General features: G+C 37.5%; 1 protein-coding gene across 4 annotated transcripts in view; it reads right to left on the minus strand.

Annotated features, from left to right (window-relative positions):
- Nucleotides 1-16,086, minus strand: part of LOC106872906 (uncharacterized) — a 35,185-nt gene extending 19,099 nt beyond the window's left edge. Inside the window, exons 1-3 of one of the 4 annotated variants that reach the window (XM_089364300.1) lie at nucleotides 15,468-16,086; nucleotides 5,040-5,100; nucleotides 973-1,038 (exon numbers count right to left, since the gene is read on the minus strand). In XM_089364300.1, the coding sequence (XP_089220426.1) occupies nucleotides 973-1,038; nucleotides 5,040-5,100; nucleotides 15,468-15,491 (151 nt within the window). In that variant the 5' untranslated portion in view covers nucleotides 15,492-16,086. Of the gene's footprint in view, nucleotides 1-972; nucleotides 1,039-5,039; nucleotides 5,101-11,745; nucleotides 11,911-15,467 lie in introns of those variants that run through there. The other 3 variants (XM_089364301.1, XM_089364302.1, XM_089364303.1) reach the window with 3 other exon arrangements.
- Between the last annotated feature and the right edge of the window lie 10,611 nt (nucleotides 16,087-26,697).

Raw genomic sequence — 26,697 nt, forward strand, 5'->3', positions numbered from 1 at the left:
TCTTTGAGTAAACTTACCCTTACCATTTTTAACTGCTGCCAAAGATTTTTGTAAAGTCTAGATCTTCCTAAGTTGTTAATATAAATTTATTTTGTACAGAATAAAAAACTGACAAAAACCAATGCAAAGTGAATATTTGCAAAAGGACTTTCGTGAAGCAGCAACAAGCGAAGACAGTAATAATTTCTTAAATCCATCTGCGTTTAAAAGAAAACTATCAGGGTTTCACAATATGTAAGAATTAGGTAATTCTGCCATACTCTTGTCCAAAGTTATTGCTGTCTTCAAACATAGACTCATATCTTTACTGTATTCTAGGAGAGAAAACTTTCAGAGGGAAGATTTCAAAAAATATCGGTCTTACATCAAAACTAAAGCCATGAAGTTCTTTTGAAATGTTCTGTGATAGAAGCTTGTTTAGAACATGATTGTTTTACTTCTTTCAGTCAGTCACTGGACTGTGGCCATGCTGGGGCACCGCCTTGAAGAATTTTTAGTCGATCGAATTGCCCCAGTATATATTTTTCTTTTTAAAACTTGGTACTTATTCAATCAGTTCTTTTTGCTGAATTGCTAGGTCATTGGGATGTAAACACATCAACACTGGTTATCAAGTAGTGGGTGGCGGACAAACATGGACCCAAAGGCACACACACACACACACACACGATGAAAAACTTCCACAAAACACAGAAAAGATGCAAGGCTAGGTTTGAAGATGTTAGATGCTATTTTATAAATTACAGAAATGAATAATACTAACTAATGAACTCAATTTTTAAATGAAAATTAATATATGCAAAAACAGCCTTAGAAAAAAATCAATGCTCAAATGAAATTTTAAATGCAACAAAGCAACCAAATGAAAATAACCAATTGAAAATAAAGAAATTTATAACGACACACAGAAATAATATGAAGCAATCTATAATAAGCTAAGAAGCTTTTTATAGATAAGGTTCAGCTAATTACCAGTAGGGCTTAGGAGGTAGAATCCACCACAGAAAATATTCCCGTTTTGTGTACCATTTAAGGTTTCTAAAATCAAGAACATTAGATGACGTTTGCATCAGTATAAGTTTTACATTCAGTTGTAAAATAACTAAATATCAAGTAAGTGTTGAACAGTGAGAAGTGAAAAATATACATGTAAATGAAAAACCAAGAAATAAGTGTTAAATATTTTAAATGTAGAATTATAAATGAAATGAGGAAAGCTTCTAACAACGCAGAAATGGAAGTTGAAGAACTTTTACATATTTCAGGTGCAAAGATCCATCATCATCATCAGAAGAAGAACACAGTACAAGCATCTAACTAAAACAGGTCCACTGCCCATCTGGCTATCCAAAAAGCAGGATCTATGTAACACATATTTGTTTGACTGTATTTTTCTGAAGATGAGCTTTTGCATCCGAAACATAAGTTTTTCAACTTTCATCTCTGCATTGTTAGATTTCCCCATTTCATTTATTATTCTGTTTCTGTACTATGACACTTCAAGCGAACTACAATTCTTTTCTATTTTAAATGCAATAATAAATCCAACACTTTCAATATAATTGGGAAAAGAAACAAATGCTTTTGACCTGCATAGAATAATCCTCTTGGATCATTTATGATATTCAGTAACTTTAACCCTTTAGCATCCAATTTACTCAGTGAAATTCATATTGTTGTCAATTATTCATGCATTGCCTTTGTAGCTTTGAAGTTTGATAATGTGATTGTTTATTTTTAGGATGACATTGTAGGGCAGGTGTGAGAGGCAAGATCTCATTCGTTTGAATAGAAAACAGGTAGGCTATTTGACCACTTTAGATGCTAAAGGATTAAACCAGTCACATTTGGCCCAAATAGTCTATCTGTTTTATAATCAAACCAGCCAGATGTGGCCAATCACACCTAACCTACAATAAACAATCACATCATTGGAATCTCAACTCTACAAGACGGCATGTGATTAATTCAAAACAATGTGAATAAATAAGCATTACTTTTGGCAGAGTAAATTGAATATTAAGAGATTAAATCAACATGGTGTTAACACTATTCACTCACACCAAAAATGAAAAAGAAAATCAAACAGAAGAAGAAGAATGTAATTAAAATTCCTCAATAAGAACAGGTGAGAAAAGTTTCTCAAGATGCACAAGACCACAAGTTCATAAAGGAAGATGATAAGCATTAAAGATAAATGCAAACTTTCTCAAGAATATTAACAGTAAATGAATTCGGGGTTGCAACTGGGAATTGGTACCTGTTCATTGGAAACCTAATATTGTCATGTCCACTAGATTAGTAAGTGATAACAACGACGACAATAATAATAATAATTTTTTTCTACTATAGGCACAAGCCTGAGATTTTGGGGGAGGAGGTAAGTCAATTAAACCAACTCCAGTGCATGACTGGTACTCATTTTATCTGCCCCAAAAGGATGAAGGGCAAAGTTGACTTTGGTGGAATTGAAACTCAAGAGTCTAACAGAGGAAATGCTGCTAAAGCATTTTGCTTGGTCTACTAACAATTCTGCAAGATCACCATAACAACAACAACAATAATAATAATAATAATAGCAATAGTGATGGCTTCAAATTTTGGGGAGTAGGTAAGGTGGTTAACTTGACCCAAATGATCAATTGGTACTTATTATATTGACCCCAAAAGGATGAAAGGCAAAGTCAACCTCAACAGAATTTGAACTCAGAACGTAAACATGGATGAAATGCGACTAAGCATTTTGCTCAGCATGCTAACATTTCTGCCAACTCGCTAGTAACAGCAACAACAATAATAATAATAATCAGCTATGTTGAATATATAAGAATGTGTAGCTGAGTGGTTAAGAAGTCTGCTTCTCAACCACATATTTTTGGGTTCAATCCAATGTGCGGTACCTTGGAATGTGCCTCCCACTATAACCTTAAGAGAGAGAGAGAGAGAGAGAGGGAGAGAGAGAGGGAGAGAGAGAGAGAGAGAGAGAGAGAGAGAGAGAGAGAGAGAGAGAGAGAGAGAGAGATTTTGCAGATATGTTGTGTTTGAGTGTTTGTGTCTCCTTGTCCACCGTGTGATTGTTGTAAATGAATAGCATTCATTTCCAATATTCTATAGAAACAGGTCTTTGTAAGGGCAAAAAGCACAGTCAACTCCACTGGTTTAAGTATGCAGAATACAGGAAGGATGGAACTAAAAACTAGCGTGGTGTGGAGGATAAGTTGAAGGTTCTATCAACATATTTGTAGAACCTATTGTGTATTTTAGATAGGGACTGGAAATATCCTTTCGTAAAACTTTGTAATCTACAGAATCACTTGATGCTTGTTTCTCTCTGGTGCCAATGGAATTTCACAGGTGAAATTAACATTCAGATTACTCTGTCAAACATAATGTTTTTCTATTCACCTTGTTTTGAACTAATCATGGCTTTATTTACATTGGGTGGATAGGTGTCCCTACCTTGTTTGTTGTCATCACAATGTTTTGGCTGATGTACGCTCCAGCCTTCATCAGGTGTCCTGGTGGAATTTTGAACCCAACCTATAATTGCCCACAGGCATATAGCATAGTGGTTAAGAATGCGGACTACTAACCCAAAGATTCCGGATTCAATCCCATGCAGTAACTTGAATAAATAATAATAATAATAATAATAATCATTATTATTATTATAATTTACATAATTCCTCATCTCTAAAATATAGAACAGTATTAATCATGGCTCATATCATAGCTTTGAGATATCAATGATGTGATTTTCTAGTTGTAGAATGACAAGTATAAGAGGTCAGATTTGGCTGGTTTGAATATAAAACAGAACATTTGGGCTGGATATGGCAAGTTTAAATGCTAATGGATTACATATCTCCTCTTGCACATCACTTTTTCCTGCAACAGAGAATTAGTTAAGAATGTCCTGGGTACAAACCCAAGGCAGTTGTATGTTGTGACCCCCCTTCAGTCATGAATGACCATGGGATTGCACCTAGAAAGTTACCCTCTGAGGCACAAGTCTGGGCAAGGTTGTTTATGGAAGACCAGCAGTCACCCATGCATACCAGCCTCTCCTCTCCCCGCCACCGATGTTATCCAAGGGGAAAGGCAAAGGCCAATACAGCTTGGCACCTGTGACGTCGCAACTCATTTATTAACGTGCAAGTGGCTGAGCACTCCACAGTCATGTGTACCCTCAACATAGTTCTCAGGGAGATTCAGCGTGACACAGAGTGTGACATGGCTGGCCCTTTGAAATACAGGTACAGCAGAAACAGGAAGAAAGAGTGAGAGAAAGTTGTGGTGAAAGTGTACAGCAGGGTTCACAACCAGCCCCTGCCGGAGCCTTGTGGAGCTTTAGGTGTTTTCGCTCAATAAACATTCACAATCATCATCATCATCGTTTAACGTCCGTTTTCCATGCTGGCATGGGTTGGACAGTTTGATTAGAGACTGGCAAGCCAGGAGGCTGCATCAGGCTCCAGTCTGATCCGGCAAGGTTTCTACAGTTGGATGCCCTTCCTAACACCAACCACTTCGAGTGTAGTGGGTGCTTTTTATGTGCCACTGGCACAGGAGCCAGTCGGGAGTGAGGGGCACTGGCATCAACTATGTTCGGATGCTGCTCTTTACATGCCATCAGCACAGGAGCCAGTTGGGGCAAGGGGGCTGGCTTTTTACGTGCCAGTGGCCTGAACATAAAACAGGTCGATCATCATTGTCATTCAACACCTGCTTTCCATGCTGGCATGGGTTGGACGGTTTCACTGAGGACCATCCAACCCATGCCAGCATGGAAAGCGGACGTTAAATGACAATGATGATGATGATGATATCTGGCCAGTTTAAATGCTAAAGAATAGAAGCCAAGAACTTTTCAGCACCCCTTTTGTACATGACCAAGTAAAATTCAGCTGTTTCATCTAGGCCAGCCTGCACTCTCTGCAAGGCAGACGATTATAAAGGTTAGCAGCTCGAGTTAACAGAATTCAATACTTTTGCAATTGCATTGAAACACTGGAAATATTTTGATGTTCAATACTTACCTCTTTTCAATGGTCTCGGTTTTTGTAACTTTGAAGTACGCGGAGCACGACCTTTGCATATCTAAACAAAAATCAATTTTATTCGTAAGTAAATGAATTAAAATGAGCTTTAACAGATATGCATGTGTGTATTAAAATAATATAATCAATAAAAAGAAATATTGGTAAATTACATAAATTTAAAACCCAAATGAGAAATCAAAATCTGAAAAAATAACACAAAAGACAAGTCTGGGCTGTATTCCAATAAAATGCAGCATTTAAATTACTTTTGGGCTGTTTCATAAAATTCTCTTCTATTTTAGCTTCTTTCACTGACTTGTTTCAAAATCCTTGCTCAATTTACAAATACGAGTTGTAAATGAGTTTCACTGTCCTACAAGCAGTGTCATTTATTTCCAAGAGTAGACATTAAAACGCTGATGATTTAATTATACGAGGGTGAGTGTATTTATGTCAACTGATGCTGGTGTATTTATGTACTTGTAACTTAGCGGTTCAGCAAAAGAGACCAATAGCGTAAATACCAAGCTTAGAAAATAAGCACTGGTGTTGATTTTATTTGACTAAAATTTCTTCAAGGCAGCATTCCAGCATGGCTGCAGTCTAATGACTGAAATAAATAAAAGACATTTTGACAGCGTAATCTGAATGCTAAAGAGTTAAGTATCTACGTAACACTTTACGTGGAACCTCTGTTAAGATCAATAAAAAGTTGTGTTCAAGAACAGTGTCTCGGCTTTTTTGATGTCTAAGCTTTTAGCTAAACACACTTATACAAGCTATGTCATCATACCTTTTCCGACGGGGAAGTTTTTATCTAAATGAAAAAAAAAACCCACATTTTTTCTGTTGTGTTGTTTAGGTTATATTGACATCTACTGTTAGACATCTTATACATTAACTCAGGAGAATCAAATTTTTTTTTAAAACAACAATAAGTTGTCTGGTTCTCAATCTTAACCAGATTATGTTATACAATTTAGAAATCCAACTTACTGCTATTGTGTCGTAATATTGATTTCTTTCTCATTGCGCACAATGAAGAATGAGTGAATAACATTTATGACATTCATGGGGGCATTTATTGACATTATAAATGAAGTGAATTGGTTTCAATTAGGAACTAAAACCAACTTATGGACTCAGCTCACAAAACCCTTCTAATTTATAGCCTACCACCTATCGTCATGTAAAATGAGTCTGATCACATTCAGCAGTCAGCTTACAGCCTATTCCCAGTTATAATTTATAATCTATGTATACTCATTTTATAGGTTTCAGACACTTGGCTCCGGTCATGCTGGAACAACACTTTCAAGGCATTTTTTAATCACTGTCAACCCCAGTAATCTTTCTGGTACTTGTTTTATTGACAAGCCAATTTTAGTCATCATCATCATCCTCATCATTTAATAATCTGTTTTCCATGCTGGCATGGGTTGGTTGGTTTGACAGGAATTGGCAAGGCTGGGAGCAGCACCAGATTCCACTGTGTTTTGGCATGGTTTCTACAGTTGGATGCCCTTCCTATTGCCAACCACTTTACAGAGTTCACTGGATGCTTTTTATGTGGCACCATCACCAGCGCTTTTATGTGGCACCATCCCTAGCGCTTTTATGTGGCACCATCACCAGTGCTTTTTATGTGGCACCAGCACCAGTGCTTTTTATGTGGCACCATCACCAGTGCTTTTATGTGGCACCAGCACCAGTGCTTTTTATGTGGCATCAGCACCAGTGTTGGTGTAAAGAAATATAACCAAGGAGAGATCAAATACCAGTTTGCATTCCAATTCTTCTAACTTTTGCTGCTGTACAGACATAAATATGCCCTGTCTTTCTCTCCCTCATTCACACATATACATACGTAGAAAGAGAAAGATGGATGCATCCAGAATTTCAATACAGATGATGTCCTCTTCAAATGGACCTATCAATAGCTTTCTAATTAGTGCCTGTATATACATGGATATATTATATACATGTGTATGTTATAGACATGTGTATATTATAGGCATGTGTATACTATATACATAATCTGGAACCTGTTGAAATTACTCCCATCTGCTGTTATCATTATCATCACTTTAATGTCTACTTTTCCACACTTGAATGGGTCAGATGGAGTTTACTGAGGTAGATTTCCTACAACTGAATGCTCTTCCTGTTGCCAATCCTCACCTGTTTCCAAGTAAGGTTTTATTTGCCCCATGGCCAGACATGTTTTCACAGAAGAATACTGGAAATGACCAACACTGCTTGTATGATGGTGACACTCGTTTACATCTATAATGCAATGCCAAGGCAAGGAGACACAAACATAAACATTCACACACACAACATCCATCAACTGAATCTATTCACAAAGACACTTTCTCAAGGTACCATGCAATGGGACTGAACTCAGAACCATGTGGTTGGGAAACTGACTTCTCAACCACACAGCTACAGCTGTGTCCTATGCATGCGATAAATCAAGTAAGCTTGTTTCAGTTCCCATCAACCCTATTTCACTCAAGGTTTTGGTTGTCTCAAATCTGTGGTACACTACAGCACAGAGGGCTTGAACCTAGAACCATGTTGTTGTGATATAAACTTCTTAACTACATACATTTATGCTTGTTTGAATGACCTAAACAAATAAAAGAATAAAGAAAAAAAGGAAATTTGCCATAGATTTCCTAATTTTTAATTATAAAAATGCCATAGGAGTTTTTTAATCATTGGATGGCAAAGAGGGATCAGATAGGAAACAAAAGGGTCCATTGGTGAAAAAAAATGGTTGAGAACCACAGAATTAAACATCCTTTTCTAAATGTTGGAGAACTGCAGCCATTGCCCATAAACTTCACTGCATACCATCACTCATTCTCTGGTGGCATGTAAAAGCACCTACTATACTCTCAGAGTGGTTGGTGTTAGGAAGGGCATCCAGCTGTAGAAACACTGCCAGATCAGATTGGGGCCTGGTGCAGCCTCCTGGCTTGCCAAATCCCAGTTGAACCATCCAACCCATGCCAGCATGGAAAACGGACGTTAAATGATGATGATGATACACCATTGTACGTACTCTATTGCCTATCCCTTTTTTTGTTAGAGACATCATTCACACACCCTACTTATCTGCCCATATTTCACAGTATACATCATGCTCTATACTTGCTGTACATGAGCGTGGCCGTTGCCAGTACCGCCAGACTGGCTCTCATGCCGGTGGCACGTAAAAGCACCCACTACACTCTCAGAGTGGTTGGCGTTAGGAAGGGCATCCAGCTGTAGAAACTCTGCCAGATCAGATTGGAGCCTGGTGCAGCCATCTGGTTTCACCAGTTCTCAGTCAAATCGTCCAACCCATGCTAGCATGTAAAGCGGACGTTAAACGATGATGATGATGATTTCACAGCCATCAATCCTTTTTGCACGCTTCTGTTCCTTATTTAGAGACTGAAACGTTTTGTTCTCACCAAAATAACCATACTAACATTCATAATATAACACAGGTACCAAAATAAATATACTAGCGTTATATAAAACTCCATCTCTAATTATATAAGTTAGGTACCAACACTTTACTTCTCTTCAGCTATTCAAGCAATCCAAGGTCATCATTTGTGACTCATTTGGCAGCTTCTTTTACTCCAGGGAATTTATTGCATCTTCAGTTTGTTTCATTGTCTGTGTAATAATTTACAAATATTGTTATTCCGAGTACTTATCGCTCACAATGATTACACTATGAAGTTCCTGTCTGATTCCTTTCCTACACTATGCACAAGACCAGTTACATGATATTGTTGGTGTCTCATAGCACTTTAGTCTTGGCTAGCCTAGCATAACTAAAATATTGGTTTTAATGAGCGTAGTTTTATTGAATGTACACAATTAGAAAAAGCCACCACTCATCAGGTAACCTGATATTACTAAATTGTGCACCCTTTAGGAAACTATTTCCCATCCCTCAATCTGCTCTGCTATAACTCTAGAACATTCTGAATATTTTAAATGAATTAATTTATGATAACAATTATCTCCTGATAAGACAGCATTAAAATAGTTGATAATACAATCAATTTCATGAAGAATCTAGAACTACCAACTGTTGCAAAACATCAAATTCAGACATTTAAAATTGGAATAACTATAATAATGGTTTTGAAAGTCTCAGACCAACAAAGACTGCAATTATAATTTTTTTTTTCCTTAGCACTCTGTCAGTTACGACAACAAGGATTCCAGTTGATCCGATCAATGGAACAGACTGCTTGCGAAATTAACGTGCAAGTGGCTGAGCACTCCAGACATGTGTACCCTTAAAGTAGTTCTGGGGGAGATTCAGTGTGACACACATTGTGACAAAGCTGGCCCTTTGAAATACAGGTACAACAGAAACAGGAAGAAAGAGTGAGAGAAAGTTGTGGTGAAAGAGTACAGCAGGGTTCATCACACACCACCCCCCTGCCAGAGTGTCATGGAGCTTCAGGTGTTTTCACTCAATAAACACTCACAATGCCCGGTCTGGGAATCGAGACCATGATCCTATGGCCGTGAGTCTGTTGCCCTAACCAGTGGGCCATTGCTTTAAAATAATTAAACTGCAGAAGCAAATGATACTAAATAATGATTTTCATAATATGAAAACACATGTTACAATGGGCCAACCTAACCATAGAGGAGTGAGGAAATAAATGGAGCACATAGGCAGGCAGCTTAATAAGATGGTTCTCAATCTCAGGTACTTTTGAAGGCGGTAAGCTGGCAGAAACGTTAACACGCTGGGCGAAATGCTTAGCAGTATTTCTTCTGTCGTTACATTCTAAGTTCAAATTCTGCCAAAGTCAACTTTGCCTTTCATCCTTTCGGGGTTGATAACTTAAGTACCAGTTACATACTGGGGTTGATCTAATTGACTGGCCCTCTCCCCCAAAATTTCAGCCCTTGTGCCTAGAGTAGAAAAGAATATCAGATACTTTTGAAGAGTTTGCTTTTGAAGAAGTACTCAAAGCCAGACAGCACTGATGCCAGAAAGCCAGTTTCTGGGAAATAAGGCCCTATGAAATCATATTAGCAGTTACTACTTAGATCAGTGATTCCCATCTTTTTTGCTCTCATGACCCCTTATCCAAAAGCTTGAAACCCACACGACCCACAAGAAAATGGGCCTTTCTGGGAATGGGATGCACCCATGCATATTTCTATGCATTGGGATAGATCAGTAAAGAAATAGAAACATTGGCCATCATCATATGTTTTTCCATGCTTGCATGGGTTGCAAGGGTCTTGCTCCAACAACAATTTGCCACTTGCCATCCTTCTGTCACCTTGGTGAGGCTCAACATTTTGAGATCAGATTTCATTACTTCTTCCCAAGTCTTCCTTTTCTCACAAGCTCTTTTCATTTTGACAACTTGGTACTTCTTTACCTATCATCCTTTATATGCAAATGTCTAGAACAGCGCAACCATTCTCCCTTGTATATGTTATAGCCGATTGCCCTAAAACTCAATTTTTCTCTCAAATCATATGTACTCTATTGTTCAGACACACTAACATTACATTCTAGCAAGGCATGTGGTGGTGGGGGGAGTCGTAGTAATGAGATTATTTTAGCTAAATAAATTACATAGGAAAACCACTGAAAATAAGATACAAAACCATTTCACTTTTGAAAATTTATAGTGTGTGTGTGAATGAAGTCAGGGATTTCCTATCTTGTTTGGCACTGTGTGCTAACTGTCCTACATTCAAGATATTAAATAACTTTTTCTGATCCAATCAATTCAATGCCAATTAGGTACTATTGAAAATGCAATCAACCAAAGCAATACTGTATAACTGAAAATCATTTCATTAATAAAACCTGCAAAAAACAAATGAACATTTCCGTAGTTTTCTCAATAAACATGAGGAGAATAAGTTCGTGTTTAGGATTTCGGTACCATTTGCAATCAGCTGAATTTAAAGAAGGCAACTTTTTTTAATGTCCAAAGATTATAATAATGTTAATAAATTTAAACAATAAATTGATAGAAACAAAACAAAACTGTGACGGAACTGTTTACATAACAAATTATACAAGCTGAAAATAAAATAAGGGAAAAGTAGAGGTAACACACACACACACATGGAGGGGCTCACACCTATTGAATAGTGATAGAATTAGATGTAAGACCAGCAAATTTGAGGGGAGGGGTAGTTAGTCAATACCATGACCTCAGTCGACCCCAGAGGGATGAAAGTCAAAGCTGATCCCAGCAGGATTTTGACCTTATTAAAGATGTTATCGTCCAAACAGCTGCTGTAACTGCAGCTAAAGTTAAACCTAAAGTGAACAAAATGCCTATTATCAGGAATGTGACAACAAATATGTTATTGTTCTATTAATTACAAAAGGTTTCGCTTCATTTCTAAGCAGTCACCGAATATACCTACGATAATAGATTTATTTACTTTACCGTTGACACAAGTTAATATTTATATTCTAATAACAAAAACATTCGTTAAGAGTAAAGAAAAAAGCAACATTGTGAAATTACATCATCAAACAATATATATATATATATATATATATATATATATATATATATTCCTGATATATGTATATATATATATAATGTGAAATGAAAAGGAAAGGGTAAAAAACTGATGATATGCAAGTTACGTGTAGGATTTTTAAAGAGTTTTTGTAAATAAAATGACGAATTACCATTTAGGAAGACTGTATGAGAAGTTAAGTAGCAAGAGGAAAAGTAAAATGGTCTCACAGTAAAAAAAACAGTATTTTTATAATGAGTCAGTCACCACAAAATAAAAAAAACCTCTGCAAGCTAATTCAAAGAGGGAATTCCACACCAAAAATTATGTCACCTATAAAAACAGAGAGAGTTGTGGGGGCGAGAAAGAGTGGAGACGTCACTTAAGTATAAAGTAGCGTTTGAATATTATAATGCCATTTTAAAAATAGGTTTTCTTCTTCAATGTAATTATGAATGAAAAATTTAATAGCGCATACACACAAATTAAAAATTAGGACGTGAATACACACACAAAAATACGAATGAGATTTAAAAGCCTAATGAGAAAATCAATGAAGATCAAAATTTTGGGTGATTTGCATTTTATATGTGTAAGGTTGTTTCTACATGAAATCGTTTAAGATCAACAACAAAAATGGTCTGGTTTCCGTCTATTTCTGAAAACGCCAAATTGTGGGAGGAGTGGGAGGAGAATGGAAAGGAGGAGGAGGAAGGGGTGTCGTCTAGTCAGGTCATTCTGTCATACCTGGAGAGATTCCGTAGATTGTACGGATAAGAAGACTTGTCAAGATTATGGCACCAGTTGACTTAAATTAAAAGAAAAACAAATCACCTGTTTCATTTCTTTTTTTTTTTTTTTACAGCCCATAATTTAGAGTCACCAAGAAAGAAAAAAAAATTGAGAACTTAACCTGTATTTAAGTACAGAAATTGGAATCCTGTCAAGGAATGGAACCTACTTATTAAGAAACAGTTTTCATCGAGATATAGACATATATATATATATATATGTGTGTGTGTGTGTGTGTGTGTGTGTGTGTGTGTGTCTATATACATGTATACATGCGTGCATATAAACATATACATTTATACTAATCGTAAATACCTATGTACTTACAGGCTTATTTGTATATACATATAAATGTATGTACACACACACTGTGTATATATATATATATATATATATATATATATATATATATATATATATATATATATATATATAAATATATATAATAAATGAGTATATGCATATATACGTACAAGTATGTGTATACCTACATCTACCTGTATATATAGGTGCATATCTGGGTACAGGACGTTGCAAACAAAACGTAGACAAAAAAAATAATAATAACCAGAGTACTGAAAACACACAGGCCACATAGAGAACATTTTCCTTATATATATATATATATATATATATATATATATATATATATATATATATATATATATATAGATAGATAGATAGATAGATAGATATGTGTGTACACACTTTATTCATATGTACATATTAGCATAAAATCACATTCTGTATGCTATTAGTAATATGTTAACTGTCAATCATCTCTTTATTATATTTATTATGATTGTAAAGCTAATTATTACCTCACCACCAAATATCAAAATATCCGGAAATTTTAATGGGTAATATTCCGTGAAATTCAATGATTAACGAAATTATTATTTTACTGAGCTCACAGTATTTTAGCGTAAACACAGACAGACAGACAAACATAAACAGATACAGACAAAGAGAGGATATACCAAACACTAACAGTACAGTCATTATAATTAATACATTTTTGTCTACGTAAACAGTGCGATGTATAAGCTAACATTTTCACCGTTCTAATTTGTGAACATTAAATACTACTTAAGAATAATAACAAAAATAATATTATACGCCGTCATTTATATTACATATTCCTAGATCTAAGTGGTTGTTGGGGGTGGATAGGGGTTTACAAAAACATACATTTGTATGTATACAACACAGTGTGTATGTGCGCTCAACATATGTACTTTTGATATACACACATACACACACACACAGAGGCAGATGTGTGTGTGTGTGTGTGTGTGTGTATGTGCATGCAAATACGCTTAAGAATATAGGGTGGGGATAGGAAGAGACGGTCACTGTTGTGGGTGATAGAATCAGACATGCTGCTAATTAGTAAGTTAGACTGACAGAGAGGCAATAAATAAATAAATATTGGAACAGAGATAGACGGATAGAGAGAAGTTAAGGAAATGCAGTAGACAATAAGAGAAAAGACGGCGACGGTGGCCGCCACAATAGTCAAGAGAGAGAGAGAGAGAAGAAGAAGAAGAAGATTAGTACTAATGAAAGTCAGACAAGTAGCAGACAAGACTTGTAGGCAGACAGTAAGATCTATAATAATAATAAAGTGGTGATCGTAAATAGTAGTGATCGGGGTTGCTCCCAAAATATGTACATATCAATAATGTCCACTCTATCCATTTAACATGGTTCTTTCCTACACTTATATGTAGGTTGGAGGGTAGCGACAACCTTTGGAATAAAAAGGCAATATGCAATAACGAAATATAGTGGATGGATTAATTTCGTGTGAATGAAAAGTAGTTGGGTTAATTAGCGATCCTCGTAGAAGAGTAGTGAGAGAGAGAAACGAGGGGGATGATAATGCAAGGTGAAAGAGAAAGGGTTAATTAACTAGAGCTGACACAGATAAGGGGATGGATATTAGAGGAGAGAAAGGATGTGGTGATAGAGAGGGGACAGATTGTTGATAACAAATAAGGGAGACTGAGAGGAAGAGACGAAAATAAAAATAAAAAGAACGTGGAAAGAGATCGATAGATGAATGAAGAAAATAAACAGCAAAGCAAAAAGAGAGACGATAAGTGAAAGGCAAAAAATATATTTATAAAAAGAAGAGCAGAATGAGATGATTAAGAGAGAAAGAAGGGAATTAGATTAAAGAAGCCAGAAAAATAACGAGAAGAGAAAAGCAGAAGGAAATGTAGAGAGAGAGAGAGAGAGAGAGAGAGAGAGAGAGAGAGAGAGAGAGAGAGAGAGAGATACTAGAATGGATGGAGAGAGGGAAATAGAAAGAGAGGAGACATAAACAAACCGGAGGGTGAGGGAGAAAGATTATGGAAAACAAGACAGGGAGACCAAGAAATGTTTGGGGAATAAGAGGCAAATAAATAGGGATATGGAGAAAGAGATGTGCATAAGAGAGATATAAATAAAGATGATAGAGGGGGAAAGAAGACGGCTAAGATAGTAGTCGCAGTATTGCAGCTGAAATAACACCCTAAAACTGACAAATGGTGAACGAACGGCAACGAGTCGTGGGAGATAAATAGGTTTCCTAGGTTTATAGAAATACAATGACATAATAATAATAAATGTAGAATTTAGGGAATGGAAGATGTTGTGTGCAAAATATACGGACACTTGTTTCTTTCGATATTTATGTTTATATATTGAAACTATTTTTTTTTCTTTCGAGGGAAACGTCAAAATAAATGAATTTAGTAAATATCTGCGCAAAATGCAACGAAAACAAAATAATATAATATATTATACATGTACATATGTATGTTATGCATGTAAGCAGGTGTACAAAAATGTGTATGCGGTTGTGTGTGTGCATGTGTAGTTATGTGTGTGTATGCATGCGTGTTTATATATCTATGTCTATTTCTTTGAACGAGCACGGGTGCAATAAACAAGCAAATAGGTTGCACAAGTTATTTTTAACAGATGGACAAGCAAGAGCAGACGATTTCTTAGAGTGGCATTGGTAAAACAAATAATAATAATGCACGTATGAGAATCGGAAAATATTTGTTTCTATCTGTTGTTTAAATAATATAACAGAGATCAACTCACAATGACATTTCTTTGGCAATTCATCTTCCCGGAGTGTGTGTACGTATGCTGTAGTTACAAACCTATCAGCAACGGGGAGAAAATGGTTCTGGTAAAAGCAGAAAGCGCCACTGATCGTGTGAAGAAATTAACAGACCCGCTTGCCCTGGTCTGCTACTCAATCTCACTCACTACCTTCTCTCTCTCTCTCTCTCTCTCTCTTATTTATTCACTAACTTCTGTCTTTTTCACTCACTCATATTTTTCTGTCTCATTTTTTCACATACTAACTTCTCTCTCTCTCTTCCATTCATTCATTACATTCTCTATGTCTCTTTTTTTTACTCATTTACTATCTTATCCTTCTCTTTCCCTCTCTCCAATCCACTAACTCCTTTCTCTCTTTTCATTCACTCGCTTGTTATCTTCCCTTTCTCTCTTCACTCACTATCCTCTCTCTCTCTCTCTCTCTCTCTCTCCCAATCTACTTTTTACTCACTCACTACTCTCTCTCTCTCTCTCTCTCGCTCACTAATATAGTAATTCTCTATTTCTTTCTCTTTCTCTGTCGTCGACTGTTTAGTGGTTGCACGTGACCGCTTCCGTTCCCATCTAAACCGGGTGCCTCTTTAATGCCGATGACGATGATGATAATGTGTTGGAGAGAGGTTGCTGCTAATGAGGGGAAAACAGATATGGAAAGATTGACAGTATAATGTTAATGAACAAATATGATGCTGAGACGGAGTAACCAAAGGCAGTTGGTTTCAATTGTTTTACATTATTTAATCTTGTTTTGTCTCAGTGTTCTAAGTTCGAACTTCACCCAATTTAACCTTAATTTTAAAACGGCAGATGGGTTTTAGCATCAGTTGTTAATATGAGAGAACCAATTCAATTCAATATTGTTTCTCCCTTAATAAAATTAGCCCCTATGCCAACTCGAACGAAATTAATATTTGTGATGGCATCAACGCGACGAACTGGCAGAATCGTTTGCACGTTCCGCTGAGGTCGACTTTGCCTTTCAACCTTTCGAAGTCGATAAAATAAGTATTGTTTGAGCTTTGTATATTGATGTAATCTACTGGACCCCTCGTCCAAAATTTTAGGCCCTTGTGACTATAATATAAACGAATATTAGTAACTAGCAGAGCCACCCGGCGTTGCCCGGGAATGAAATTGTTGCTTATTGGTACTTGGAAACTTTTACGATAATTCACACAGCGAATATACCACGTTATTGTTTCACTGTTATATACACAGATATACATTGACGCATGTCAGTCGAAAAGTGAAAGTGTAATAGTAATACTTACTTTAACACTCAATGGTTTTACACTTTTGTATATGACATGTACATACTATTCATGTAAGTGCTTCTTCATATACTATGTTTTCTGTCTTGCCATGTTTATCACTGAGAATGTAGAGGTTATTTTCATCTCCAACTCTAGAACATCCAACATACAGCTAACCATCTGAGAAGCAAGGTTGAAGGAGGTTAAGTCCCACCACCTTTAGAGATTGAACTTGTGCTTTGTTGATAGACATTGCAAAGGTAAGTTTGACCGGAAACTGCAGCCTCTTGAACTGAAAGGGGAGATCATTTGAAATGAGAGGTATCCTTGGAATGAAGACATTCTCACCCATCATGCTGCCTGTAATTATTGTTGCTTCCAACACATGGGGCATGGCTGTTTTAACAACCAACCTTGTTCTATTGCAGAGTCTGGGTGCATCAAGGTTTCTTAATAGCATTATGGGAGCACCTATTTTCACGATCAGAATGTGTGGTGGAAATCCTGGTGGCTGAAGTGAATTGAGGAACTCCACTGGGTAATGCGTTGCCTGTCCTTGATCAGGGACAAAGTTAATTGATCTGTATGAACATTCAGGTCCTGGAAGCTGAGTTAACAAATTTAAATTCAGTTTGTCTACAGAATCATTCCTTGGTGCCAGAATTGTTCTTTCACATAGCCACTTGTGACTAACCCTAATCCTGGTTAGTAAATTATGAAATTACTTACATCAGTAAATGTGAAGTTGTTAGCGATTGAAAACGTAAACTGTTAGTGAGAACAGTAACGATTGAAGTTAAAGTGAGGCTGAAGCGAAATTTGTCAGTCAGTGAACCAAAGAGCCAGTATCGAAGGTACCAGAAAAAAAAAACCTCAGCAACAGGGAAACACGAAACCGTACTTCTGTTAGTAAATGATGAAATTACTGACATCAGTAAATGTGAACTTGTTAGCGATTGAAAACGTAAACTTTTATTGAGAACAGTAACGATTGAAGTTAAAGTGAGGTTGAAGCGAAATTTGTCAGTCAGTGAACCAAAGAGCCAGTATCGAAGGTACCAGAAAAAAAAAACCTCAGCAACAGGGAAACAGAAAACCGTACTTCTGTTAGTAAATTATGAAATTACTTACATTAGTAAATGTGAGTAAACTTTTAGTGCGAACAGTAACGATTGAAGTTAAAGTGAAGAAAAAACTATGGCTACCGGAAGTTGACATTGAGGAACCTTTTTAAAGAAGTGAATCTTAAATATAAAGCAATATTATTTATCTTAATAAAAAAAAAATCAAATGAAGAGCCTAAGATTTATCCGAGGTCAAATTATTCCTGCATCACAAGTATGGAAGTAAATGTTGAAGCCGTTTTCACGTGATAAGCGATTACACACACATCTCTGTTTTATATATAGGGCTTTCCTATAAGTAGGTTATCTCCCTTGGCTAGGCGGTGCTCCATGTAGATAATTAAACTTCCGGAGGCTACCCACGCCATTGTTATTGTTTTACGTCTTATCATGGATATAAAGCAGCTTGATGATTCAGCTATCGAAGTACTTACTGTGCCTGAGTTAAAGAAATATTTAAGATTATATGGACAGTATGTTACTGGAAGAAAGGCGGACTTGACTGAAATGTTGAAAGGAATAAAAATTCTGTCGATGAAGAATGTCAACAAAGTAAATTCATCGGATGATAAGTTTGAAGTATCGGACGATACTTCAGACAGGAATAAGCAGAAGCTTATATCTCCTCTCGGTGAAGTATTGCCTGATCTAAAGATCTTTGTAAGTTGCCGAATTTAACAGATAATGACATAATTACCTCGTGCTACGGATGAAAGCAAAGCAACAGTTAAGGAATGCCATATTTTACCACGACAGACACGTACACAGCATCGAATACCACGATGTGAGTGAAAGCTGCTCTCACTGTATTGTCCGGTGTCTGGTAATCCCTTCGATACCGACATCAAACCAAAAAAAGAATCCTGACCACAGAGTGTGGGTAATTATGTCAAATGTCACTGGCAATGTGCATTCAGCTGATTGCAACTGTTAAAGCAAGTCACTGAGCATGCGTACATGTCATACGGGAGAGTTCCAATCAGGGGTGGATAACACCTTATAGGAAAGCCCTATAGTATAGATGACATTGAGGATAACGTTGATTATGTCTAGGGAAAGTATTTCAAAGGACAGACATCGGTTGGAAGGGCTACGTGAAGTGATTAATGGGGATTTGGATGTAGGGTGAATACAACATGGGTAACAAGAGCAATAGAGACGATTGAATCGGGTGGACCTGGATGGATGTGACATGAGAGCAACCAGATACGAGGAGCAGGGACCACTCTAATTGTGTTAGAAAAGGAAAAAAAACGAAGAAACAGTACGTCTGTGGGTCAGAGGTCGTTTGGGAGCGACTTCGCACAGTTATTATTGATAATGCATTTGGAAAGGAGATAAGCGCCACAACTTCCCATATACAATGATTACAACTTTTCAATGGCAGTAGCAACGTTGTATCTTTTACTTGTTTGGATTGCGGCCATGCTAGAGCACGGCCTTGAACGGTTTTACTCGAAAGAATCGACCTCATTACATTTTTTTAAAGTTCCGTATTTATGCTGTCAGTCTCTTTGCCGAACCATTAGGTTACGGGGACTCAAACAAACCAACACTGGTTGTCAATCGGTGGTGACACAGAGAGGGAGAGGGGGAGGAGAGACGATCGGTTCCAGTTTCTGTCAACCAAATTCACTCACAAGGCTTTGAGTGGCCGGGGGCTACAGTGGAAGATACCCAAGGTGCCACGCAATGGGACTGAAACCAGAACCATGCGGTTAGATACCATACTTCTTACTACATAGCCACGCCAGCGCTTTTTTCTTTTTTTTAAATTTTTTTCTTACTGAGCACGAGGACAAATGTTTGTATGGGAAATGTTTTGGTCAATTGGCTCAAGTTTACAGTATATTAATGGTAACTATTTTATCGATCCAGAAATAATTTTAACACTCCCGATGCTTTATTTGGAGTGTCTATGATATTTAGACAATTTGAATGCACCGAGTATCAATTTATGCAAAATCGCGTATTTTTGTTTCCTTTTTTTTTCTCTTCCTTTCTTTTTTCTATAGCTCAAGCTCCCAAATTATTTTCGAGCAAGTCTAAGTATATTTAGACTATATAGATATACTTACATAGCATTTATGTTTACTTTATTCAAACTAGTAATTACTATCAATTACGCAAAATGAATTCCACAAAACAGCCTTTCCCACTTTTGCTACCAAACCACTACGCTTTCCAGAAAATCTGCCAACTTGAGAGAAACTAGCCACCACTACTATTTGTCTGTACTATATTTCAACAAAACTGACCCCCACTACTTCCGACAAACATACAAAAGCCTCTCCAACCATTTATTTTCCTGTTGTTTACTTCCAGTTATTTATTGTTATTATTTTTATTTTATTTAGGTTAACCTAAAGTGACCATACAAGCTGACTTTTCAGAAACTGAATACTACAACTTCAGTCATTTATATTTTGCTCATTGACTATTAATACTTGCTCCAAATCGTTCAATATTTATTTATCTACGAAGGACGTCGGACTAGCAGTTTTGTTAGAGGACCGGACAAACCGGGTAGCAGGATTTATTCTGACTCTTTATGTTCTCTGTACAAATTATACCGAGGTCAACTTTGAAATCGCATCTTCCGCGGGGTCGATGAAATAAAGTACCCTTGAAGTACAAAATAAAGTATTATTCATTTCGAGTGAATATAGTCAACCTCTTTCCCTAAAATGTTAAGGCCTTGTGCCTAAATCAATATTTATACGAGGGTTATATATATATAAAAAAAAAAAGGAGATGCGAGGACTACATCGTAATCATACCGACGCCGAAGATTTCCTGGGATATTAAATTAAAGTTTGACTATATTAAAGATGAGCGCTCACAGAAGGAAATGGGATGTGAAGGCAACTTCATAACCAACCCGACTCCTGATGAAATTCCTTACAGAAGCCCCTTCTCCCGTTGCATATTGTAAAGGTTTTTCGATGGCTTTGGATGAGGATCCCAACGACTGGTCTCGCTGCCTTTACAAAGTGATCGAGATATGCTTACTGCATTCTTTCAAATAACAGATGATTACGTATTAAAATGGAAACAGGATTGTATCGAGCACAACATATTTGTATTATCTTAACAAGATTAAGCGGCGAGCTGACAAGAATCGTTAGCGCAACAGACAAAACCTCAAAGATTGCTTTTTATTGCTCTTTGCGTTCTGAGTTCAATCAAATAACGCCACGGTCAACTTTGCCTTTCATCCTTTCAGGGTCGATAAAATTAAGTACTCGTCAAGTACTGGAGCCGATGGCATTGGCTAATCCCCTTCTGCTAAAAATGCTAGTCCTCTGCCAAAATTTGCAACCATTATTAGACGGCGAGTTGGCAGAATCGTTAGCAGGTCGGACCAAATGCTTTGACGACATTTCTTCTGGTTCTTCTGGTTCTGAGTTCAAATTTCGCCGAGGTTAACTTCGGCTTTCAATCTTTTCTGAGTCGATGTAATCGATTATATCCAACTCTTTAAAATTGCTGGCCTTGTGCCAAAATTGCTGGCACATTATGTTACAAGGTTAACAGTCTGACAACAATCACTTAAGCAGATGTGGTGAACCTACAGCATTCTGAAAGAATAACATTTGAGGGGAAATCAATATACGAGAGTATGTTTTTGTTGATCTAATTTTTTTAGAAAACCCTTGCTCAAGATGCCGCGCAGTGGGGCTGAACCCGAAACCCCGTGTTTGCAAAGCCACTCTACTTAACCACACAGCCATGCCTACGCCTTTATTTGCTTCATCGTCCTTCTCGCTCCCCTCCTGACCTTTTGACCATAGCTTTCTATCCCTACCCATGATCCCCTGCCGACATATTTGGCATTATATTTCTGACCACTCCTTTACACTCTTAATTCCTGTTCCTCCACAACTTCAGTACATTTTCACCATTCCTTCAAAGATCTCTATTCTCCGCCGCTGCTACCCTTCCCTCCAACCCTTTTTTTTTTGTCCCACTTGACCCCGATTTCCTTCTTTAGGCCTGGCCCTTATCTTTATTCTCTCTTACCTACCCACCCCCATCTCACCTGACCTAGCTCTTTATTACACACACACACACGTTTGTGAGCGCGCGCACATAGGGCGTATAGTTAAGAGGCTCGCTTTGCTAGCATATAGTTTCGGGGTTCGAACCCTCTACGCGGCATCTTGATAGACAAAACTGTAATCAGAGACTGCAAGAGGAGGAAAAGTAACTTAGCCATGTCATGGATCGACTATCGTAAGGCGTACGATATGATGCCACATTCTTGGATTATGGAGTGTATGAACCTATTTGGTACTGCATCGAATGCTGAGCGATTGCTAGGAAAAAGTATGGCGAATTGGAGGACGGACATGACAGCATACGGAAGAAGTTTAGGGACAGAAGAATTCTGCCCCTGTCAGGTGTTTTTTAAGATTTTTTGGTTGGCGTCTGCTATTCCGTAAAGTTCTTTTTTTTTTCAATCACGGTTTTCATTTTGGGGCTTTGTAGGAGTATAGGTAAGTTCGATTTTATGGCGTGAAAGATGTTGGTTATCCCAGGACTGTGTGTGTTAATGAAAACACGATTCCGTTCATTAACACACAGAGTCCTGGAATAACCAACATCTTTCACGCCATAAAATCGAACTTACCTATACTCCTACAAAGACCCAAAATGAAAACTGTGATTGAAAAAAAAAAAGCACTTTACGGAATAGCAGACGTCAACCAAAAAATTTTTTAAACACCTCACAAGGCCAGAATTCAAATCAAAGAATGAATCAGAATTCTTAGTAAAGGAATGTAGAGACAGGAGATGTTGGACATGCAACAACATCAACAACTTCAAATACTTGGAAAGTGTTTCCCATATAAAATTCAAGAGCGGATCCCTTTTCAAAATAAATGCAGATATGAACTGCAAAACGCAAAATCTCATATACTGCCTTACCTTTCCAAATTGCAAGGAAAGTTATAAATAATTCCCTCTGCCAACGTGCAAGAATTCACAGACAACGTATCCGACAAGAAGAATGACGCAAGATTCCATTAAGTAAGCGTCTGGAAGTATGCACAAGGCTTTGGTCGGCCCGAGGCTATAGTAGAAGACTCTTGGCCAAGGTGCCACACAGTGAGACTGAATCCAGAACCATGTACTTGGAAAGCAAGCGTCTTACCACACAGCCACGGCTGCGCCTATAGATAACTTTTTTTTTCTTTTTTCTTTTTTTTTTTCCTCTCTCTCTTTACTCATTTAAAGTAGAATATGTTTGAGCGGACATGGTATGAAGCATTGAAACAAGTTTAGTAAATGGTTGAAAGATATTTTCTGGACAATTTTCTAGTTGAGTCATGTTTTTGGGAAAGCATTCATGAGCATTATTATTAGCAACCGACAGTGGAAGAAATCAAAACAACGAACCATTGAGAGAGGAGAGGCTTACTGAAAACAGGCGTATTGGTAAACAAAGAGAGAGAGAGAGAGAGAGAGAGAGAGAGAGAGAGAGAGAGAGAGAGAGTAGACAAGTCAGAAAAGTATTATTCTATCTTTTCTTGTCTGTCCACTTTCTGTTTCTGAGAACGCATTCTTTGAGTAATCCGGAGTAAGACGAGAGAGAACCAAACAGCAAAACAACCACTGAGTGTGTGTGTGAGTGTGTGTATGTGTATGAGTGTGTGTGCGTATATGTATATATATCACACACACACACACACACACACACACACACACACACACACACACACACACACATATATATATATATATATATATATATATATATATATATATATATATATATATATATATATATATATATATATATACATATGTACACGCCTAAGAAATAAAAAAGAAACAAAATGGATGAAAAAGACAAACCTAACATAGAACGAGTTAGAGAGAAGGAGAAAATGAATGAATGAAATAAAAAGAATACAAGAGAGAAAGAAAGAGAGCGGGGGGTGGAGAGGAAATGAGGGCTGAAACTGGAGCTTTGACACAGAAATTCAGCTTTTGTAAAAGACAAATATATAAAAGTAGAGCGCTGCTGATATATAAAGTTGCTCTGCTAATCGTTTCCTACGGCCGCCACTCAATTAGCAACAGTCATTCACCAAACGAGCAAATTGTTATTTTTGAACTTATTCTCACACATAAAATACACAACTTTTATTTATTATGTTAGAATTACGTCAGTCGTTCTTGCTTCGTTGTTTATTGTACACATTCGTTTCATTTCATTTTTTTTTTTGTCATATTCTTTTATGCTTCTATTCTTTTACTGGTTTCAGTCGTTCTATGGTAAATTAGATCGAGCCGAGTGTCTATTTTTATCGGCCACGGAAGAATGAAAAGCAATGAAAACGTGGACGAGGTTTGAACTCAGAACGTAACGGGACGTAGGCAAATACTCAGTGACGTAGCTAGAGTGTGTGTCGCCCGGGGCCATCCCCTGGGTTGGTCGCCCCATCTCCTATGCCCAGTCCTGTACAGGCTTACACAACACTCTCAAAAGTGCTGCCCTATAAAAGGGTCATACGTGGCGGACCGCTTCTTGTACTTCTACCGAAAAGCCACGCTACTACAAAACCATTAACTTACAGCTATGTAATAATATAAATCTTAAGCCAGTCTCTCAACCACCGCTCCCCAGTATGACCTCTATGGCACCAACAACACCAGATTTCCTTATTAAAATATTGTGTATTTCCAAATTCACAACCGATCTATTGAACTATGAATGTTCAATGTGTTTTTCTATCAACGCTTTCTCGACTCAGTCATTTACAGAAGAAACGGTTGAGCGGATTAAGTGTTTATTTCGGTTCTTTGTTCGCATTCCATCGAAGTGACTTCGCCTTTCATCCTTTCTGGGATGGACGAAATAACCATCCTGTATACATCGTTAAAATTTGTCACATTATTGTAATAATACCTTGCCGCCCACTGAGCTTCTTGATGGTGTAGAAACGGACACCGTTGCATCATGGGTATTTTAGGGACTGAGTAGAAAGTGAATAATCGCCCCCCCCCCCACCGTACAGGCCTGGTACTTTATTTAATTCCTTGGCCCCGAAAGAAACACGATTTGAACTCGGGGGGCAAAAAGCTGGGCCAGTTACTGCAAGGCAATTCTAATCGATGCTCAAGCGATTCTACCAATTGGCCGCGCATATTAATGGTAGGCATTAAATGCATTTGTAATGTTAAGCGGTGTAGACAAAAACAAAAGAAAAAAAAAGGAAACGAAAAAAATCAAGTGACTGGCCAGACGAGTAAAGAGACTGCAGTAAAGTTTCGATTCCGTGTTGAAAATAATTCATTTTATTTAAACTTTACTGAATTCTTTGTAAAATACATTACCACATTCTCTTTTTTTTTTCATATATGAAGAGCGTTCTCTTTCGCCCATGCTTGTCGTGCAAGTCTTCCAATAACTATCTGTAAATGTTGTTGCATGTATTACCGAACACATTACCCATTCAAGGAAGCTCAGTGCGTGCCCAACGATATACAAATAATATACACCTACCATCAATCTCCATTTTAAGCAGAACGGTAGCTCTGTAAAAGAAACGGGCTGGGAAGAACACCTTCTTTACGAACGAACAGTTTTCCACTGAGGAATCTCTGCCTATGCTGAACTTCAATGTATTACTTTGTCTCAGCAAAAAGAATATGCTGACAACCACGTTTTATGACTTCTAACGGCAGATGGGCTTCTGATCAACGGTACTTGACCTTACTACAATAAAACAAAAAAGCAGATGCTCCAATTTAATCAGATATTTCTCTTTGATAATTTACGGCCGTTAAAATGGAATACGACAACGAAGCGATGATGCACTCGCGAGCCATCTCTACTCAGATTTTCAGAAGCAGCTTCCCTTTCGGTTTACTTTTAGGAAGATCCGTCTCTCTGATAGTTATCTCTACCAGTTCTTCGTTACGTGAAAGTTTAGGCCAAACCAAACCAAATCAAACCACAAATAATTTACACAACCATCAGTCTAACGCCCAGCTTCCAATGTCCGTTAATATGAACGAGCTTCTGCCGTTTTCCAGATGCAGGGTCACTAATATCATTTGGTTATCTTGTCTTCTGTAATCTGCTTGCATTTGCTCTCACCCACCAGGCCCTACTTAGCAGCACTTTTGGATCTGTCGTATAAGCCTAGTTTTACACTGCAGATTCAAAAGTGTTGTCTATAAAAGCATTAGCCAAAGGGGTCACCCCATTTCTCTAGCAACGATACTGGTCACGTAGGCGTCCAGCAAGTGTGAAAGTTACTTGCACCATTGTGCGTCAGCTACCGAACAGTTGGAGAAAAAATAGACGAGATTGGTGGTAAAGTACGCTGTCTCCATTTTGTCCCTTTCTCGAAACAACTCAGTGAAGTCATGTCGAAGACAATGTCGACCATCTGATCTATAAGTGACAAATGGATAAAAGCAATTTGGTGTTTATAGTGTAGTGACGTCATTTGGCGCCAAAATACAGTCGCCATTACTGCGTTTTCATCCACGCATGCGCAGGGAATAGTTCCGATGGAACACAGGAAGAGTCCCATGCGCATGCGTAGTTCGACTCTCAACATTTTCCCGCGTTTTATCTTCCTCTTGCGTCGACAACTTCGTGAGCGAAGGACGTGTTTTGTATCGCTCTCTTCGAGACCCAACACACACGTGACGGGGACAGCGGACAAGTGATGAAACGACCAACAGCCGAATAACCAATGCTGTATGAATAGACCGACAAGAACTGCCGAATATCCATGCTGTTTGAATAACTACATAAATAAATATTGTTATGTTTCTGGGTACTACTAAAGCAGCGCGGAC

The sequence above is a fragment of the Octopus bimaculoides genome, chromosome 16 (genome assembly GCF_046866305.1).
Source record: "Octopus bimaculoides isolate indiv1 chromosome 16, ASM4686630v1, whole genome shotgun sequence".
NCBI classification, from domain to species: Eukaryota; Metazoa; Mollusca; class Cephalopoda; order Octopoda; family Octopodidae; genus Octopus; species Octopus bimaculoides.